We start from the raw sequence: 20,903 nt of genomic DNA, 5'->3' as shown, positions 1-20,903 counted from the left end.
TGGAAGCTGAAGCAAAGTTTTGCAAACTCTGTTCTGTTTTACTGCCACTATAAGCTAGCAGCAAAAAGAGTAAGATACACATCTGTGACGCAGGTAATGCAGGATCAGCTAAATACAGGAAATTGGTAAAAGGTCTTGGAAATGAAAAATGCTCTTGATCTCACTCTGCAGCCTGTTCTTGTCACTTCCTAAACAGCTCTGTAATATAGTTTCAGTTTCAAAAGAAAAACACCAGGATCCCCAAACACATCCATTTAATCTATGCCAACTCTGAGCAGAGGCACTTTCCAAAGCATTCAGAAAGCTCTTCTGCATGATAAGCATTACATGGCACTGTTGTGAGGCAGAGGGTCATTCTGTACGAGGCCTTTATGCAATTCAGGGCAAAACAACATGCAGCAAGACTGGTGGGGAGCTGAGACTTTAAATCAGCATCCCTACTTTAGGCGATCCAGTGGGTGAGAGAAGCTTTCCCTATATGCAGTCTTTCATTTTAGTTCTGCCCTCACCTTACCCTGACATGCCACAGCATCTACTTCATTCCAGGCTTTTCAGGTATGCAATACTGCATGCAAACTATTACTCTCAGGGCAGAAACAAACTAAGGTCTCCTTTCCACAATTCCAGCCCATTAACTCGGTATTTGGTACACACCCTGTTCTCTATGCTTTATACAAACCTTGAAAACATAGCCCTGCAGAATAGCTTTACACTTTGAATTCCCAATCACTGGGAATTAATTCAGACCACAGAACCAGAGAGAGTAGAAGAGGCTGTAGGGATGGCAGTCTGTTTTATTGATGCAGTCCTCAAAGGTGAAAAACCACCAAATTGTTCCACCAGGAAAGCAAATGCATAGGACAAAAAAAGCAGAAAGGAAAAAGGCAGAAAATACCAACCTTATCAGCAAATTCTATGTAATGATTTCAAGGAACTGATTTAGAAGCTTTCAGATAACAACTACGCAACTCTCACAGGATGTTAGTTTTCCTGCATGAAGCTTTCTTTTAAGTCTGCAGTACAGTATCTTTTGCTTTTCTGAGGCTGGCGGTCTTGTGCTTTGGTGAAGGACAGAAAAAATCTTGAGCTGCAGGTGAAGCACCAGTTAGAATGGCAACCACCTCTAAACACTAGGTCGGCTCCCTCTGATCTGTCAGCATTGAAAAGGTTGAGAACAAACTCAGTGAAGACTGCTGTCCTTACACATTCAGGAAGCAAAACTACATTAGCAGGTATGCTGGATTAGCTCCAAGTCTCAAACTATGTGGAAGCTTAGGTTTGCTTGATGGACCATTTCTCTCCTTTATGATCAACTCATCCATCAGCACTAATTCCAAACTACCCATATTCACCGCTGCACCACATTTACCACTGCTACTAATGTATGGCAAAACTTTCAAAGGTTTTGGACAGATATCGAGTCTCTTAGGTGTTTCCAAAAGTTTCTTTTGTTGGCTTTTTAAAAAATCATTTCTTTTACAAGCCCTATTTTTTTCATTTCCATATGCTTATTAAATAGTGTTTATTAACATCTTATGTCGCTTCCATAAGCAGCATAAATACAGCTCAAGGAACAGAGGGAGCTCTACAAACATCATATTCACACCTACATTCACAGGGTTTACATTGCTGTAAAAAATAAAAATAATTAATGCCAGCTGAATGTCAACAGATGATGTGGTGAAAATCATTTAGCCTTTCCAGGAAAGTTAGAAACAAACAAACAAAAAAACAAACCATGAGAGGAAAACTTTACCAGGTATAATTCATTCTTTTAAAAGTTCTTGAATCTCAGGTTTCCCCTTTCTTTTAGAAGACTTTTAAACAACAGGTCTTACACACACACCAACTACCTTCTGAAGCATTTCTCTGTACCTCGTTCTTGACCCAGAAAGAAAGAATTTAATCTTCATAAGCAACATCCATGGTACAGGCAGCTCTTCCTAGAGCACTACTGAAACACATTGAAAACAACACTTTTCTCCCTAGTCTAAAGAAGAGAGACTACAGACTGAGGAAGGGGAATTTCTCCTTAGTAATTGTCTTCAGCAAAATAAGTAAAACAAAGTAATCTCCAACACTTATTGAACAGGTGAAATCAATTTAAGTCTCTTTCCCCTTACAATTGACTCAAATGAGCACAGGATTTCACAGAGCACTTGGATACATCCACATAAGCCTAATTCAAAGTTCCTCAAAACCAACACAAATGCTCCTTTCCTCCCTTCAATGAGCTTGTTAAAAGTGTTTTTACATTTATATTTTCCAGTATCTGCAAAGGAATGTATTCAGTGGCTGGTTTTTATTAGTCTCTGATGATGTTTTTTCAATAATAAAGGGCTAACAATCTTAAAGAAAGCATACTAACTGGTCAGTGACCATCAATGGCAACACAGCATGCTGTGCTACAAGAGCTAAGTCTGCATGACAAGCAGAAAAATATGAAAAGGCATGTGACTGACAGCCACCAATTTTAAAAGCTTGGCCAGAAAGTCATTCATTGACTTCACCCTACAGTTCCTTGCCAACAACAGCAAAACAGGTGGAAAGGACCAAGTTAATAGTATCTACAGAAACATTCTCCTTTTATTGCCTATCTCTCAAAACTTAAAAAGCTAAAAGTATGCATTAAATGTCAGTGCAGTTTCTGTTTCATCACACAAGTTAGCCCGAGCAGCATGTTCCCTGCAGCAAACAGAGCTTTCTGGAAGGGGTGGCCGCAACAGCACAAACCCAAGTTTATTTTGTAAAAATATGTTTTTGACAACTTTATGCAGTACTTAGACCAAAAGAGTTGTCTTGGAAACCTGTTCCTGGTGAAGTTGTCCTAGCAATGCTGAGTTCCTTCATGTGGAGGGAGACCAGGAACATTTGGAGACCATGCTGAGAACCAGAGACAGAGCTCAGGTTGAACGCTCTATCCCAGGCCAAACATTTTAGAGCATGGAAGGATCATGCAGAGCCATAGACACAAGGCCACTGAGGTCTATGGACAGCAACTACCCTGTTTACCGAACATGAACAGTGCAAGAGATCTTTGAAACAAATCAATGTATTAGGTGGGTAAATACACAGGATTTTTTTTTCCCCCTCATTTTTTTCACCTATTTTATAAATATCTGCTGATATGTTCAAAATTGTGCTTTACGGTTCCCTGAATCTACCTCATCTTTTCAGGGTACTGCCATCTGTCAAAGCCTTAAAATTCGGCTGCAGGACTATTTTTTTTTACAATTCAGCATCTGAGCATGTCCATAATTCCCAAAATGTAGCAAATGATTCTGCATCAGCTGTACTGCCATTTGACAGTGGCAAAGCAACGATTTGTGTAGAAGTATCTGTCAACAGCAAGGTGAGCTCTCTGCCAGCAGGAGGGCAAACAGGAAAGTGGATCCCTTTGCAGTTTGTGACAATGTGAACTTGCAATAGGTGATAAAATACACATTTTTTTTCTTTTAAAAAAGAATGAACTTTCATGTTGCGAAAACACATCATAATCCATAAACTGCAATTACATGGAAAATCAGGCACCACCTTTTTAAAGGATTCTGTTATGTTTTGAATCCCTTTCTCCTGTGGTTTACTTGTGGTATAAACACACATATACACATACACACACACTTTCCCATCCCTCACTTCCACTCCCAATAATAGCAAAAATAAACATGAAAAATAATATTAAAAAACTCTGTATTCAGTAATATTCACACCAAAGTATATGTATAGATATATCAATTAAAATTATGAACATTTCTAAATATATTTTATGTATCATACATATATTTATATGTATAATTACATATCCACAGAAGTAGTCTTGCTGTGCTAAAGCCAGCAGTAAAAGCAAAACCAGGTTTCACAATAGGACACCCATATATGCATATGTACTGGCTGTTTGGTTTGTGAATTTATTTACAACTTAACTGTATCATAATAAATGCTTACTGTTCTATTGTACAAACGTAATAGTAAAGGTTTAGGTTTGTTTTTTAAATACAAAGACTGCAAATGAATACATGAAAAAAATTACACACCATGTACAGTATTTATAATTTATAAATGCAAAGTTAAGACCTCTTTAAATTATTGCACTTGCATATTTTTGTTTTTTTACAAAGATATTTTATATGTATCATATATATATATATGTGTGTGTAAATATATATATATATAAAACAATTTTTTCAGCTCACTAACTGTAGTAAAGTTGAATGTTGTTACCTTGAAGTTCTTTCTTCTTCACATAACAGCCCAACCTGAATTTTGAATATATATGAAACTACTCTACAAATCAGTTTGATCTACCCTAGAAAGCAGTCTGTTATTTTAGGTTGTTTGACAGAGTATACACCCGTATTACAATCGAGCACAGTTTTTGGTCAAAAAGCAAAACAGGAGTTATGATGTGCCTTTGCTAGATTGGGGTATATAACTTAAAGTTTGAACATGAACTTCCTTGTAGTAGTGTGCAGAAAGCCTTTTCTGTGTTTAGAATGAGTAAATTAATTGTTTCACTTCACAGAACTGTTTCTGTATCACAGTGTTTGAGGCAAATGCATTATTTCAAGAGGGTCATAATTGTTTTGAGCATCTAACAATCTATTTTTTTAACATGAATAGTTACTTGCTATCCCTACAATTTTAACACAAAATATTCTAAATGCAGTCACAGCAAACTGATCACACTGTTCTAAGTTTAAACACATGCCAGAAGTCTGTGCTACATAAAAAGATGAAATCCACACTGCATGTCCTCTCCAATGTAAATATGTTTTATCGCATACTTACTAAAAAAATCTATTGCATTTCTATAATGGTCACTTATAAAAAAAATAATAATACTGCCATGAGTTGAACCATTACAGCAGAACGTTGCACTATGGAACAAAATTCACAGAGTAATTATAACAGTGCAGTTTCTATCAGCACTGTAATAAAATATGCAACACCTCAGATGAGGAACATGCTATGTCAACTACTTTTCTCACTTAGTGCATACCTTCCAGGCATGATTTCATAATAGATTAGAAATGCTCAGATACAGCTTCAGCATTTTTACCTTTACTGGGCTTAGAAGGGAAAAGCAATTGGAATTGTCAACAAACATAATGCAGTTCTGGGAGTATAAAGTCTAACACTTCTAGGAAAGGAGAGATCTGTTAGGGTTTTTATACATTCTTATTGATCTTGGGAAAATCAGCTTTAGCAGGATAAAAATGCAAGGAAGAATGGCTTTTGGCGATTTAATTTAAGATGCCTTACAGACCTAGATGTCTTACACTATCTGTGAGTTCCATTCGGAATTTGTAATAGTCAAATCTCAACATGAACTTAAGCCATGAAATTCAAATGCAGCTTCAGAGTTTTAATTTTTGGTGTTTTTTAATTTGGAAGCACGGGTATAAGTCTGCTCCTACAAAAAAAACCCAATCAACCAAACAACCCATATCTGAATCTTCACTCTGTAAATGCTGAGGCAGACTAAATTTGCTTAGAAAATACAGCCCATCATGGCGCTTTTTTTTTTTTTTTGTCTAGGTGCTAACAGAGAGTAACATTTTTGTCATGACCTCTCTCCTTTTACACACCAGGGAAACAAACCAAACCACAAATATTGACACCATAATTTTTAATTCTAATGGACATTGTACTATAGCAAACATATATATTACGTGGTTTGGATAGTTCTATATTAGAAACAATACCTGATTGACTTGAGACATTAATAGAACAAATTACTGACAATTTGACAGATTTGCTAGGGAACCATGTTTTGTATCAGTACTTATAACCTTCAAAATATAAGTTATGTGATACTGCCAAATATTTTGAATGGTAAGTAACAGAACTAGCGAAGTTACCTTCACTGTCAATGAGTAAAAGATGGATTAAAAGCTTAACATACACACAGAAACAGAATGGCAAGCAATATTTTTGCAATGCTTGTAATATCAGCATTCAAAGAGGGAGAATAACAGCAATTATACTTAACCCATGAAGGAAAAACTACCCATCCAGTTGTTGGGGTATCTGAATTGTAGAGAGTATTTTTGTAGTCACTGTGGATTTGGATAATTTCCATGTAAATTAGGAACCATGGATTGCGTCTCAAGTACTCAGCAGATGAAAGGCTACATCTGCATGATTTACTTAAAACAGAACTGCTAAGGATTAAAGCAGAGGACACAGCATGAGATACTATTCATTCTACTTTGGTGTGTTTCCTGCCATTTTTAAAAAAATGCCAAACTAATTTGCTGTGGTTAACAATGAATTTCTGCACTTAGAATTGGTAAAGCAAACAGAAAAAAATTATGGGGTTGCTGCTAGGTAATCTGTTCCATACAAATAAGGTAACTTCATATTGAATTCTCAGCCTCTGGGATATCTATGTACTGCAAAGGCTTAGGTGCATTTACATTATGCAATTATTTATCACATACTGTACACATGTACAGATACTGGTATGTGCTCGACCATAACAGAAGGCAAAACTCAAGAGTCCAAGTAATTTACATGAAACCCATACGATGGCATGCTTATTAGAGCAACACAGCTCAACAGACATGAGATGGAAAAAGAGAACCTGTGTTCTGTCTTTAAGACCCTATTAATTGTTAAAGTTACACAAATGGCCATGTTATCATGGAACAACTGCAAAAGTATATTACCTGTGAAAAAGCATATAATGCAGTATAGGCTGTATGTGAAAGGTATGCAAAGCCTGTGTTTTCACCTACTGTACGGATCAATATGAAGATTTTTTTCCTCATTATTTTTAAGGGAAAGATGAAGGCAAATTAAGTGTTGTTGAAACATACTCTGCAAAATTGCACTAAATTTAAAAGAGTGGCATTAAATGCAAGGTCTTAAAGTCTGTGCAGAGGTTTGTAAGGCTGAAGCCTAAGTCAGCACAGAACTGTAAACACACTATTTTAGCGTACTTTTCTTCAGTCAGCTATTCTTTCACTAAGAAAGGCAGTTCTAAGCCCTGGAAATTTTTCTGTACTAGGGGAAAAAAAGCAAACAGACAAATGGAGAATTTTTGTAATTTCACTCATCTCAGGATGGGGGAAAAGAGCAGCAGAAGACATGCAGTGTTACTGTGCAACACAAAAGCTAGTCAATACAAAAACATTTTTGATTTATTGTGATGGTACCACCATCCCTCTTATCAGACCTGACTTTTCTGACAAAGCTTTTGTTCCCAGCAGATAGCATACCTCGGGTATGTCTCCAATACCTTTTAAAATACAACTCAGCAGGTAGAAATAAAAATTATGACTTTACTTAATTGTGAGCTAGGCAAGGAAATCTTTGCTGTCACATTTAAATTTTAATCTGATACTTCTGTCACTATGGATACAAAAACTCCAACCTGAAACTCTCTCATATCAGAGATAAATATCCAGTACTTCCAGTGTTTAAAGGGAGGAGTTGTCTAGCTTTATAAACTATTCTGAAGAACAAAGCACCATCACTAGTTCTTTCAACGTTTGCCATGTAAGTGACAGATAATTTGCATCATGATGCTTGATGAAGTACTTTGAAACTTTAACCCGAATGTTGGTTTTCCTTTAGTTTGCAGCAAGAGAATTCACTGTAACCTAAGCATGAATGATAGCCTCCAAGGATTCTGCTGGAATTCAAACTGATTACAAGTAGATCACACATAAACATTCACAATAGCAATGGGTATATTGTTCTATTTATAGCCAAGAACTCCCAAGTGACACTGGTGTTAAAGCCAGCCACAGGACGGTATAATAAAAGTACCATTGAAACCCTTACTAGAAAGATACAATTTAGAAGTACCCCCTAAGATTTTATTCTGCCCCCCTCCCTGCCCCCCCATCAGTTTTAAATTAAGGCCTCAGCAATGTAGCCCATGAGATAAGGCCAGTCTTTTATATTCACAAGTTGTAAGTTCTCTTTTGATAGCTGACTCCAAAACATCTGGGTTGTCATTTTCCCTCTGTTGATGTTGTGTCACTAGTGTAGATCAGGAGATTGGCTGCCAGAGTCATTTAGCTGAGGTAACTCCATGAGTGTTACCTTCCTAGGCAGATCTACTTCTTAGCATTCTGTAGCTTTTCTTTTTCCTTTTTTTTCTCTCTTTTTTTTTTTTTTTTTTTTATTCCCCAAATAAAAATGAACCAAAACTAAAAACCCCCAAAATAAGCAGGGATGCTTTTCAGGTTCAAGCAATCTGTTGCTGCTGTTCAGTCATCGATCTTCACAGGAAGTGAATCTGAGGTCCCAGGAGCGAGGGACTGGGAGGGAATCCATATGGAGGCTTCCTCACCTCTTGTTACTTTCTCCCATTGGTTGAGATTGTCCCTAGAGATGCAAAGAAGTCAGAGGTAAAGCACAGTACATAAGTTTACCAGGATTTCTTCCTAACAATACTGTCTGTTGTACTATAATTTGAGATTTAGCTTTATGCTTTATATTGGTAACTGTCATCAAGATTTTATCATCTTTCGATTATTTCAGCCTTTACCTTCAGTTATTCTATTTTCTAATTCTGTGTGGCTCATACAGGTGTAGACTATATATAAGCCTACAGTATACCTTCCCCAGAATGAGCCCTGCAGCTACAGGCAGCACCTGATTCCATTACAGATTTCTAGCCCTCATGGCTGCAGAGAAAACCCAGCTGTGACCCAAGAGAGACACATCTGCAAAGACTGAAACAGCAGTCTGGACACAAGCAGCCTTCCTCACTTCAGACTTCAGGGATTTTACCACAGTGTACTTTGGCCCTTTTCAAAACCACCACAGAAATCAGGACTTTTGCCAGGAAACTTCCTTCCCTGGAAACCACAGAAGCACATTAAGCCTTCTTAAACTCCTGCACATGGGCTCTATAAAATGACGTGTGCCAACATCATAGTATCAACTTTCTATTACTATTATGGTGATCATACTGTCAAGCTAGCACATTTAAAAAGTAGTGCAAGCTGCTACATTTAAAGAGTAACTTCCCTGAGACAGAAAGTTTTTTTAGTGTCACAGCCTGGCCAACCCCCCAGTCCAAAGTTTGGTTCACAAGACATAAAATGATGAGGAATCAAGCTGGTGATGTTCTGATGATCTGAAGGGAGTACAGACCCATCATCTTACTTGTGGTACACTAGTACCACTCCAGTGACTTGGAATTCTATGCTGATGATATCCAACAGCAGACAATACTTGCTTGCAACCCGAGGCCAAATCTAGCATTCGGTCTTCCAATACAGAGAAAGCAAGCAAGCACAACTTCTCACTATCAGATACCTAGTTACTAAAACAACAGGTCTTAGATGTCTTCAGTAAACAAACAGGATGGTAAAAAGTGCTACGTGTCATATTATCGTATTACACTGGAATTTATGTTGCAGAGCTCTTCTGATTTTTATGTCACAGCTTTGCCAAAACAGTTGATAAGACAGCAATGAGCTGAAAGTGCAGTGAAGGGGTTAGAAAAAATGTGGCATTTTCTGGGGATGAGGGAAGGCAGGACCTGATGGAGCCTGTCACAGAAAGCTAGTGCCCTCTATGTCAGGGGTCCTCAAACTACGGCCCGTGGGCTGGATATGGCCCCCCAGGGTCCTCAATCTGCCCCCCCCCCCCCCCCGTATTTACAGACCCCCCCTGCCCCCCGCCGGCGGTTTGGGGGGGAAACCAAGCAGCCGCAGATGGCCTCCTGCCACTTCATCCGCGCGCCGGCCCCCTGGTTAAAAAGATTGAGGACCCCTGCTCTAGGGTAACACCTACACCATTTTCTGCAGACAGATGGAAACCTGCTCTGCCAGTGCTCCAGGCCAACTGGAAGTCATGAAGCCAGCACTAATATGTGCTGAATCTCAGCTCACACAATCAGGCAATAAGGGTTATCAAAAATCAAACTGTCACTATTTCTAGGTCCTTTTCCTGAAATTGGGAAAGTAATGAGAAGGATTGCAGCCAAAATATTTTTAAATTATACCAGTTTCATCAATAATTGAGAAACCTGAAAGCACATGGAAATTTGTTTAAAATTATTGGGTCTGAAATAAAGAGAAAAAAAAATAATCACCTCCCCTCATCCTCAAAATAAATATACTGTCATAGATTTGCCACTTTGGCAGGCCTACTGAGTGCGTGTGCTACAAAACACACATAGGACTTACTCTGAACACTGTAACACAGGTAGCTGGTAGTTTTGATCTACAATGAATGACAAAAGAGTATTTTAAAAATGTGGAATAAATTACAGGACTAGAAAAACTTCTAGATTCTTTGCTGCTACTTTACCTCAGAGAAATCAGTGACTGATACTTTTTTGCTTTGTTGTTTTTAAAAGATTTAGATAATATGATTCATTTGCCTTTGTGCTCCCAATGAAGCCCTGGCTCCTGAGTGTCTGGAATAAATGCCCAGAGGCTCTCAAAATAAAAACCTTGATGCTGACATGCTGCCTTGGCTGCTTCTGCTGCTATTATTTGCAGCTGGTGTCTGCCTTCCAAACAACTCAAGGATGCAGCAGTTTAAACACTGTGTTCCAAGAACGAGCACTGCTGGTGAGGGGGTGATATCAAAATCAGTTCAGTCAGCAACTGAGGCAATACCAGACAGGAACGAGGCTGTATTCCTCTCCTCACACTGAATAAGTTACCTGTCAAAACTAAAGGAAAAAAACAGTCTAGTGCGAAATCAGCTATTTGCAACACTCTGGAGTAACCTAAACCCTGCAATAACATACATTTTTAGTAACTGGGGAGTTGAAATTAGATCTAAGTTCTTGATTTCCTACTCTGCATCTCCTAGTCTGAACTCTCAACACTTCCTCCTCAACCCCCTCAAACAGACAGCAGAAGGTAATCTCAAGGCTAAGCTAAAACTATCAAACCGCTCCTCAGAAGACTTTATGCCAGGGTGTGGATTTTCAGGAAGCTCTTTAGTCTTACGGAGATTTTACACCCCATCCACACACCTATGCTCCAGTTCTGCATCAGTGCAATCTGAATTAAGGAATGTATAAGAACAAGGTGAGGAGCTGTGTCTGTACAGAGCTGTGCCCAGTCTGGAGGCTGTGGCAGTATAGCTTTCAGAAGTATCAGTATTATAACTATAATTAGAACTCCAAACAATAAACATAATTTCTAGAATAGAAAAAGTTCATATAATCTCTGCCACCAGTCTGATTGCTTTTACTTCAGACATCATGCCTTTTGCAGAGACACCCACTGTTGAAAATATGTCCATGCTTGATCTTTAGAATCATGGAGAATCTTTCATCTAGAACCCATATGCATGTGGGTTCTTGACACTCTGCAATTCAACTTTAAAACTCCTCAGCTGAGTACTGAAAGATGGACTGTGAGGTATTACAAGCCACTTTTGCCAATAAGCCTCATATGGATATCCGTATGGCTAGAAAACAAAAGATATGGGTCTTCCCAGAACGCTGCTCCTGAAAAAGACACATGCAGTCTTAAGTGCTCATCCTAGACTCTCTGCACCTCAGTTCCCATCAAGTGGAGTAACAATGCTTCTTACCAAAGGTACTGGCAGGCTTACACAACTTGTTCTACAGTAAATATAAACCCAAATATAAACCTCCCATTTGATTGTGCTAGTGCCAGAACTTTCCTGACATCCAGCGCTGAGGTTACTTTATTAGTCATACAGACTCTGCAAGAGATTTTCATGTGAAAAGCATATAAATACTGATTTGGGGAGTAAAAGTACACCCAGCTGTTGACAAGTAATACAAAAGAAATAAAAATTTTCACATATATAAAGCAGTTTGACAATATTTATTAGCTTGAGTAGAGACAGGTCACTGGAAACACTCATGAGAGCATTACTGCCTTTCTAATGGTAGGTATTATAGTCAATAGTACATATACCCATTAAATATATAGTGGGTATAAAACTCTGACTGACAACATGGTTATGCAAAGTACAATCTGTGTTCCAGTTACATGGATTGAAAAACCGATCATTTAGCTTTCAGCCATCAATACAGCTGACGCAACATGCATTCAAGCAAGGATTACAAAGAGTTAGAAAACTTCCAAGAACTCAGACTACCTCTCAGTAAAGCAGTTATAAAGCATCACAACCTTGCAGAGACTGAAAGGATTACAAGTGGTTCTGTAATTTACTTCATGTTCTCTGACTTCACACTGAAAGCAACACTTCTTTATTTATCAGCATACACATTATTCAATAATCACACTACCAACATGTATATATTAGGTCAACATGGCCCGGGGAGTACATTTTCCTACCCCATACTGTAGCTCTGACTTCCAAAACAGGATTTAGACTTTAATACCATTATGATAGTAACACACTCCACAGCATTTTGAAACTGGACAAGTGTTTAATGCTATCTTGTAACTGATGGAATCACTAAAATATGCACTTATGAATACTTCCATGTTACTCAATTTAGGATAACAAATTACAGCCTATTATTTACCAGATATTGTTACTTTCATAGCTTCTAAGGACAAAAGACACTAACAGAAGGATCACCTAGCCCGGTCTCCTGGAAAAGACAGGCCTTAGTAATTTTATCACAGTAACTGTGCCTCAGGCCTGTATCCTTTTTACCTTTCTCTTTTTAGAACTATACCTAGCTCCGGTTTAAGATCTTCAATTGACAAAATTCCAAAAGATTTTTTTTTTTTTTTTAAAAAAAGACATATTCACCATATTCCTTGTTTGAACATTTGGGCTTCAAGTAGTCTTTGCCTGCTAAATTAATGAACTTGTTCTACTCAGAACACATACTATGGAGACTGTCACAGATTTTGAAAAAGTAATTCTCTTGGATAAACTAAATACATCATGTCAGATTTTTTAGTCTCTCACTATAAGCTCTCAAAACATTCTTTAAGCTCTTTCTTAATCTTTTCTTATTTGCTTGTGTCTTCATCCACTCTTCTTAAAGCACAGACACTAAACAGGATTCCATCTGTAGCCCCATTAATGTAACAACTGCAGAGGTATAGTCTCTAATCCTACTTAATATTCCCCTCCAAATCCACCTAAGGGTTGCAGAGCCATGCCCAGCAGTGGGACCTTAGAGGCAGCTGACTATTAATGATGGCTCCCAGATAGATATTCACTGCTTCTCGTAAGATAGTCCATTGTCCCACTGGTACAGACCTACATATTCTTCTCATAGCTACATGAAATACTGTCTGGGTGCAAAGGAAATTACTTGCTAACCACTACCTTAAATTTCACAGTATTTTGTATATAGTGGGCACCCTTCTGTCACTTCACACAGGTCATTTAATCCACAAGATCAGGAAAGTGACAGACTTGGTAGATCTGCCAGACAGGACAAAGAAAAAGTTCAATGCAAGCTAGAAAAAGGACCACAGGAGAAAAAATAAAGATTATGAGAAAAGTCTTAGCAAGAGCATAGAAAACAGGCCTCTTTTCCCTGGATGTGACTAAAGATTGGTGGCACTTTATGAACCAACTGTTTTTCTTTAGGGAATACCGATTAACCTGAAACTGGAACATTTTCATGAAGTATGCTGGTTTCAACATAAGTTTTGTCAGGAAAGATTGCTAAGGTTCAGGATATAATTATTGGACAGAACTACCTACAAAGAGTTTCATGATCATTCCAGGGTACAAGCAACCAGTTGGCTAAGGACCATTGCCTCTTCTCCAGAAGATCCCAAGCTACATGCCAGCTGACTGATAGGAAAACATTACATTTGCTTCTCCCAAATCCCAGTGGTACTATCCTTATGCTCCCAATTACTGAATATTCCAGGGATCTTTACTTTTCTGCTTTTTAATAAAAAATGTTCTGACATTAAATAAAACCACATGCAAACCCATGTTTTTTTAATGAAACAGAATTCTAGCCAATCTTAGTTGTGAGAACTATGTTGAAGTAAAAAGGGCACAGAGGGAAATTGCACTGAACCAGCCTAGATAAGGATATATAAGCACTGAACCTCTTTCCCTCTAAATGCTTTTGGGGTCAAATGCATTTAATCAGCTGTGTCTGTAGATCTGCACTGGATAGTCCCAGCCAGTGGTTATTACCTCTGGATTTCTGCACAGATTAATGTGAGATGCGTAACCCTGTTTATCTGCATGCAAATTCTAAAATTAAAAGTCTGTTTTTCCAGCCAAACTTGTAAATCATGTTGTTTTTTTTTTTCTTTAACCAAGCTACATGCTATGCAAAAACTTGTACATTTACTCACCTGCATGCTCGGAGTAGTGGCCCAGTTGGAGGAAATATCTGTGCAAGTGTGGTGTAACATGGGATGGCTACAGCATTGTAGAACCCAATCTATGAAAAATAACAATTAAAAAGTTAAATGTTGCCAAACTACAATACTGGCAGTTAACAGCCAACTATCTCAAAGCTGTTGACTACTCTCTTAATTACTGCTTATGTTAGCACTTCATACTTCTGCGTCTCCTCTCAATATCTGAATACTTTAAAACGAAGCAGTGAAGTCTCTGGCAATTACAAGTTGTTTACATGCCTCTCTGTTAGGACTAATATGGCTGCTTCAGACAGGATTTTCTATGGGACCTTTTATTGTCCAATTGATTTAAACTGATCTACTCAGGATCTGTTTGGCTTTTTGGTGTCAGTAGTGGCTGGAAGTAGGTGTAGGTGGCAGAACCATTTCATAGAACCACAGAAAAGTTGGAATGGATTGCAAGGGACCTTAAAGATCATCTGGTTCCAACCCCTTGCCATGGGCAGGGACACCTTCTGCTAGAACAGGTTGCTCAAAGCCCCATCCACTGCAATTTCTGCAAACTATAGTCTTGTGATGTTTGGGGTTTTTTTTTTCTTTTATAAAAGGAAAGTTGCACAGCATTGCTAAAACATGGTCAAATTCTGGATGGTTCTGATGTCCTCCAGAGTATGTATTCCATACTTTAATTTACTGGAGATGCTAGGGGTTTTGCACCTTTGGAAAGTGTACACTGTTACCAACAATTGGTTTTCAAGTTCTTTTAATGTATGTGGTTCAGTGACATATATTTTTACCATTAGCATATAAACCTATTTAGAGAACATCAAATGAGCACCTTTTTAATGGTATCTGATTCATACAGGCTCAGAGGCCTATGACAGCTGCCATGTCACAGCTGAATTGTCATGACATGATGGAATTTTTAGAAAATGCTACTTATCTATTAGCAAGGATGACAGGTTAAATTCAGATCCATTATAACATCACTCATTCATCTCAGACTCTTACGATAGTTACAGTAGTGCACGATGATCCTTTTCTTTGGGCAGAGTTTTTAAATGCCTTTTATTGAAATACCATATACTGTACTGTGACCAAAGCATTTAAGAAGAAGTCTCCTTTTACCAGTCTGATTTCTGAATAAGGGACAACATTTAAAGAGCAACTCTTGCCATCACCTCCATCAATGCAGAGATTCCTCCCATTCTGCTAGGTAACAAGTCCATTCTGTACTTAGAAAAAAATAAGATACATTTTCTGACCTGAGAACCTAATAGTTTGAATAGAAGTAATCATATGTAACCAACAGAAAGAAACTGCATCTGGTGAGAAGGCAAGGCTGCACAAAGCTGTGAAGTCTGCTCAACAAAAAGTTATGCATAGTGCATTGTTTTCTTCCTATGTGCTTTTTCTTGTGGGTTTTTTTTTTTTTCCTTTGCTTGTTTGTAAGACGGACTACTCCGCTTGTCTGCAGCTCTTGTATTCTGAGACTTGTTTGTTTAAACATTAATAAATTCATCACTCGCCATCAGAGAACCACTCCAGTCAGCTAACGGCCTACTAAAGCAACTGTTTGTGTACCTAGAAATTGAACTGAAATGAGGTAATAGCAGAAGGTGTCCCTGCCCATGGCTGGGCGGTTGGAACTAGATGATTGTTAAGGTCCCTTCCAACCCAAACCATTCTATGATTCTATGATTTCACTGGAAAATGGCAGATTACTCCACAGCTATCAAAAATTAAAATGGCACCTTAGGTACAGTCACAATTCTGGCTCAATGGGAAGTGTGTTGCCATTGCAAAACATAAAAGATTTTAACCAAACTAAGTTCATTTGCAATATAATCTGAACAACCTTCTCTTTGGAACCCTGATATTTAGAATAAAATGTGTCCTTTAAGGTCCTGAAATCTTTTAGGTTAAAATGTGTATCAATCAAGGAAGAAATAGCCTAAAAGGCTCAAAGGATTTAGGTTTTGAATAAAGCCAAGCTAATTAAAAACATTCCTTTACAAACAATTCCATTTCTGATGAGAGCAAACTCGCACAAATCCCTTTTGTAAAAGGATTAGATTATCTGAATAAATTATTGCAGATTGGTTTTCATGTTGCCATGGCTAGACAGAAAGCCTAGAGTTCGCTCAGGTACAAGCAAACTGTTGAAGTCACGGCAGGAAAGGCAAGGTATTCTGAAGACACATAAGCAAGAGGAACTAGAAAGTATCTTTAGTTTCTGAAATAAATTTTCCCTGTCTCTTCAACTGCGCATCTTAAACATACCGCTAGCTTTAAGAGCTGGATCTTCCATGTTCTGACTGAAGAAAGAAATCACCCTTAACATATTAATCTTCACTGCATGAGAGTAAACTTTTTACTTCTACCTTGAAAACTATATTTTGGAGGTAAGCTTTGAATGGCTGAAGGACATGAACTGTTCCTTCTCTCTCCCTTCATTACTCAGGCTGGCTTGACTTGTTTATGAAAAGTGCTTTCAGGTCACTGCATAGTTTTGGCATTTCTATTTTCTTCACAGGTTACAAAAGGAGGGGCAGAAAAGAAGGTGATGGGATCTTTGCTGAATCAGGAACAAATCCTCAGTGCAGGCTCCACAGCAGGAAGACACCAAACTCAGAGACCTTAGAGGAGCTGTGCTGCAAAGGGTGTAAAGGGCAACAGAAACCCAGTGATCCAGCCACCCAAGTGAGAGGAAGAGCCAAGTACAAGCTGTTCTCATCAAAGATGAGTAGCTGAGGCAGAAGTAGTTGTCTTCAGAGGTTGCATGTTTACACAAATCTTCATTTCCTAAACATCATTGTAATTTAAATAAGGTATTAATGCTTTAATTAAAGGCCACATAAAAATCCTCATTAATTCTTTTTGTTAGAGCCCAAGGAAATGGATGATAATGCTTTATTAAACTATTTAGTCTCTACTTAAGTACAGGAATGGTTACTTTCACCGAGTTATGTATGTCTTAAATCTCACATTTTGCTGTAACATTGTTTTAAGACACAGCAGCTTCAACTGTACTACTGAAGTTGGCTTTTGTCGTCTATTTTGCTTAATATTTCACTGTTAAGCTATTAAGAAGCATGAAACTGAGCACAAAGTAAAAAAGAACCTGAAGAAAACAGTACCTGGAAAAAAAATTATTGCATTTTAAAGAGGAAAAAGGAGCTTATTTCTTAGATCTGTGGTTTCAACCCATTAACAATTCTTTCAGAAATGCCAACATGACTATGTACTACAATACTGTGTACTTTTCAAGATCATCAAAGATAACTAATCTAGTGTGTGGAAAAATAAATCACATGCAGAAAAATGTTTCTTCTCTTTTTTAGGCTTATACTGAGCACAGAAATTTAGTAAATTAACTGCTAAGTCCTTAATATAATAAGGGTAATCGTTTTAATGCTAAAAAATGATAGAGCATGTGTCAAAATGTAAAGTGTCAGAATATAAAAAATTCCATACTCTTTCTTACAAGTTATTAATCTACAGTGATTTTGTGATACTTTGTCATGTTTATTTCAAATGTTATTTTTAATTTCAGAATTCATTAAATGCTTTGTGAGTGCTAACTACTGACAATTAAAACATCAGAGGCCACTGAAATAAAAAAAACCCTTATGCATATATATATATTTGTATATGAATGGAGAATTTAAATTTATTTTTCCCTGCTCAGATAATCAAAGAACAAGCTACTTTTTTCATTTACCCAAAAAAGTTAGTTCAAAGACCTTTCTTCCACCTAAATTTATGTTACAATTTTGCCTAAGAAAAGCATAAAAAAGCAGTCATTTCTGCACAGAAAAATCAGTACTCAAAGACTTTGAAAAACAGTTGAGGCTTTTAGAAATACACCCTTTACTGCTTATCCTCAAGAAACTCTTCACATTATTCTTTTTTCTTTTTTAAGAATGTCAAAAAGCAGTGATTGTAGTTATCCAAAAATATGATGAAGTTTTGGTCCAGAATCACAAATATTTTGAAATCTGAAACTGAGTATTTTAATGAAGAACAGGTGACAAAGTTCATTTTGCATTCAGGGTAAAACTGCAAAACCCAAAACCTTTGAGCTGAAAGATGAAGCAACCACTTACTAAGTTGAAAAAGTGTTTTTGACACCTCTCAAAATCGTAGGTGATTGTGGTTTAGCTAGAGTTACAAACACAGAGAATGGAGCAAGTGACAACAGCAAAGAGCATACTGTCATTTAAGTAAAGATTTGAAAACAAGTTTTCCACTGCTACTTAAAAAAAAAAAACTATCACTGTTTTGCATGCAGAACATAGAATTCATACTCAACATCAAATGCAATATGAACTAATATATATATATATATATAAAGTGTTTTCCGTACATGTTTTATTAACACTATAAACATGTATCATTTTACTGAGAGTTCATACCTGACCCTGAGGGACTTCATCTTTCTTGTCTCTGTCCATCATAGGAATAGGTTGAATACCTGTTTTCTTCATCTCATCACCCTGGACAAAAGCAGACAGAGAGAGAGATTAGGACAAGACTACCGAGATCTGAATTAATTTCCATCTTCTATTGTATGTCAATCTAAAAATTCAGCATTTAAAATATTGTGTGGTACCAGTCCAAGGCAATCTCAGAAAACTGCTTAAGGAGGGGCTCATTTTATACATTCACCTAAACGATAAGGTAAAACAGCAGATCCTAAAAATGAAGTTTTTGAGTCAATGTACACACATTCTCCTTGTTTCCAAGGGGGTCTCCATAATAAAAAGCAACTGGAAGAAAAAAAAAACAACAAATAAATCAGTTCATTCTATTCTGTTCTATTCATAGTCAGTCTCATCTTTCAAAACATGACCTGTTTAAAGCACTATACTATGATGACCAGCAGAACACAACTCCTCCATCAAAGTAAAAGCTGAGTAAAAGAAGTGAATGTACAATGTGCCCTCTTTGTCAACAATCCAGTCTTTTTGACAATGCTGCTTTGAAGAAGCCGCCTGTCAAACAGCCTTCTTTTCTTTAAGTATGTTATCCCTCTACATTTGTAAGATGAATAGTGGGAAGGATGCAGTATATGTAAAGACCAGATATATGCAATGTACAAGAGAAAACTGTCTCCTTGTATTTACCCATTACCAGCAGAGCAGTCAAAACACATTTCGGAGCACTATACTGGGCTTGAACACAATTACTCCTTAAAAATCTGTAAGTAGCTGGCTACTTTCTCTAACAAATTGAAGTTTTCCAAGTCTTATGCCTCAACTGCATCGTCAAAACACCATGGATGTTTAATCTTGAGGTGCTAAAGGCAACTACAGCTGCAGCAATGGTTGCTTTTGGCTACTGCTCATATCTGAGATTCCAAAGTCAATATGATCTTCAAACTGTTAACCTTATGTATGGAGTTTGCATAGCAAGGTTTAGGTAGTGGGGATGGGGGTGCTACAGGAGTGACTTCTGCGAGAAGATGCTAGAAGCACTTTGAGGGCTGCTATAGGGCAACTTAAATCCATCCCAGCCAGACACAATACACCTTATTCGGGGACAAAGTTTATTTAGGGTAACTGCTCACACAATATTTCCTTATCTGTGTCCTTTAATATGAGATTCAACTTTTTAGCTATCTGAAAGTCTGGGACGTTTCCTAAATCCATGTTCTATGCTTCTGCTACAGTTAGTGAAGGCATCTCCAGAAGACAATGTATTGTATCTCCCTCCTTTCCAAGGAAGGATTTCGGCATCTTTACTCTAAGAGAAGTTTGCAGTATAATAAATTGATTCTAGTTTGAGCAGAGCATCTTTCTGTTTGACTGCCTTGCAACTACTGTAACTATAGAAAGTTCTGGAAGTCACTTCCCTCTTACATATTTAGCCTCAACATCATATTAACTACGATCCTGCTCAATTAACCAAAGATGTAATCAGGAAGCTATTTTTGAATTGGTATCTGTAGTAGTCTCTCATATTTTTTCACCTAGTCAAGAGACTACAATCATTGAGTCTGGTCTCTGTTAGACATTTTACTGCTGAAAGAAACAAAAGGAAAAGCTTCCTTCCTCAGCTGATAAAAAAAGATGCCTATAGCAATTCCAAGCACAGAAATTCAGTGGAGTGTTATTTAGGAGCTATAAGCAAATTTTGGTTTCATCTGCCCCCAGTAAATAATACTTTTTTTTTGCATTTGCTTGATGTACTGCAATTGATTGATCCAAGACTATCTGCAGCTACTGTAGTCTCAATGATAAACTCCTCAACACTAAACCATTCAGCATCATATGATTTCACACTCTTTGCTTAACATAAGATCAAGTGCCTGAGAAACACCTGAAGTCAGAGCTTTGAGGAAACTGTACAGCCTCTGACTGATTATGCCAAAATTGAACAAAGCTCAGATTTATGTTTGCCATCTCACCTTGGGGGAAAAAAAAGAAAGAAAAAAAAAAGGTACCACAGAATCACAGCATGGTTTGGGTTGGAAGGGACCTCTTGGGATCATCCAATTCATCCCACACACCTGCCCCAGCAGGATCAGCTAGAGCAGGTGATCCAGGGCTGTGTTCATTCAGCTTCTGAATATCTCCAGTGATGGAGACCCCACAACCTCTCTGGGCAACCAGTGCCACCAGTTGACCACCCTCACAGTAAAAAAGTATTACCTTTAGTTGGAATGCACGCACTAGA

General features: G+C 37.7%; 1 protein-coding gene across 1 annotated transcript in view; it reads right to left on the bottom strand.

Moving 5' to 3' along the window:
• Nucleotides 1-3,673: 3,673 nt before the first annotated feature.
• PDE10A (phosphodiesterase 10A) overlaps nucleotides 3,674-20,903 on the bottom strand; it is a 194,381-nt gene continuing 177,151 nt past the window's right edge. The window contains exons 20-22 of the mRNA XM_005443108.4: nucleotides 18,641-18,721; nucleotides 14,214-14,302; nucleotides 3,674-8,340 (exon numbers count right to left, since the gene is read on the bottom strand). Of these exons, the coding sequence (XP_005443165.2) occupies nucleotides 8,223-8,340; nucleotides 14,214-14,302; nucleotides 18,641-18,721 (288 nt within the window). The 3' untranslated portion in view covers nucleotides 3,674-8,222. The remainder of the gene's footprint in view (nucleotides 8,341-14,213; nucleotides 14,303-18,640; nucleotides 18,722-20,903) is intronic.

This window comes from Falco cherrug, chromosome 6 (genome assembly GCF_023634085.1).
Source record: "Falco cherrug isolate bFalChe1 chromosome 6, bFalChe1.pri, whole genome shotgun sequence".
Classification (NCBI taxonomy): domain Eukaryota; kingdom Metazoa; phylum Chordata; class Aves; order Falconiformes; family Falconidae; genus Falco; species Falco cherrug.
Note: the sequence above shows the minus strand (reverse complement) of the source record. Positions and strands in the feature narration are given on the sequence as shown.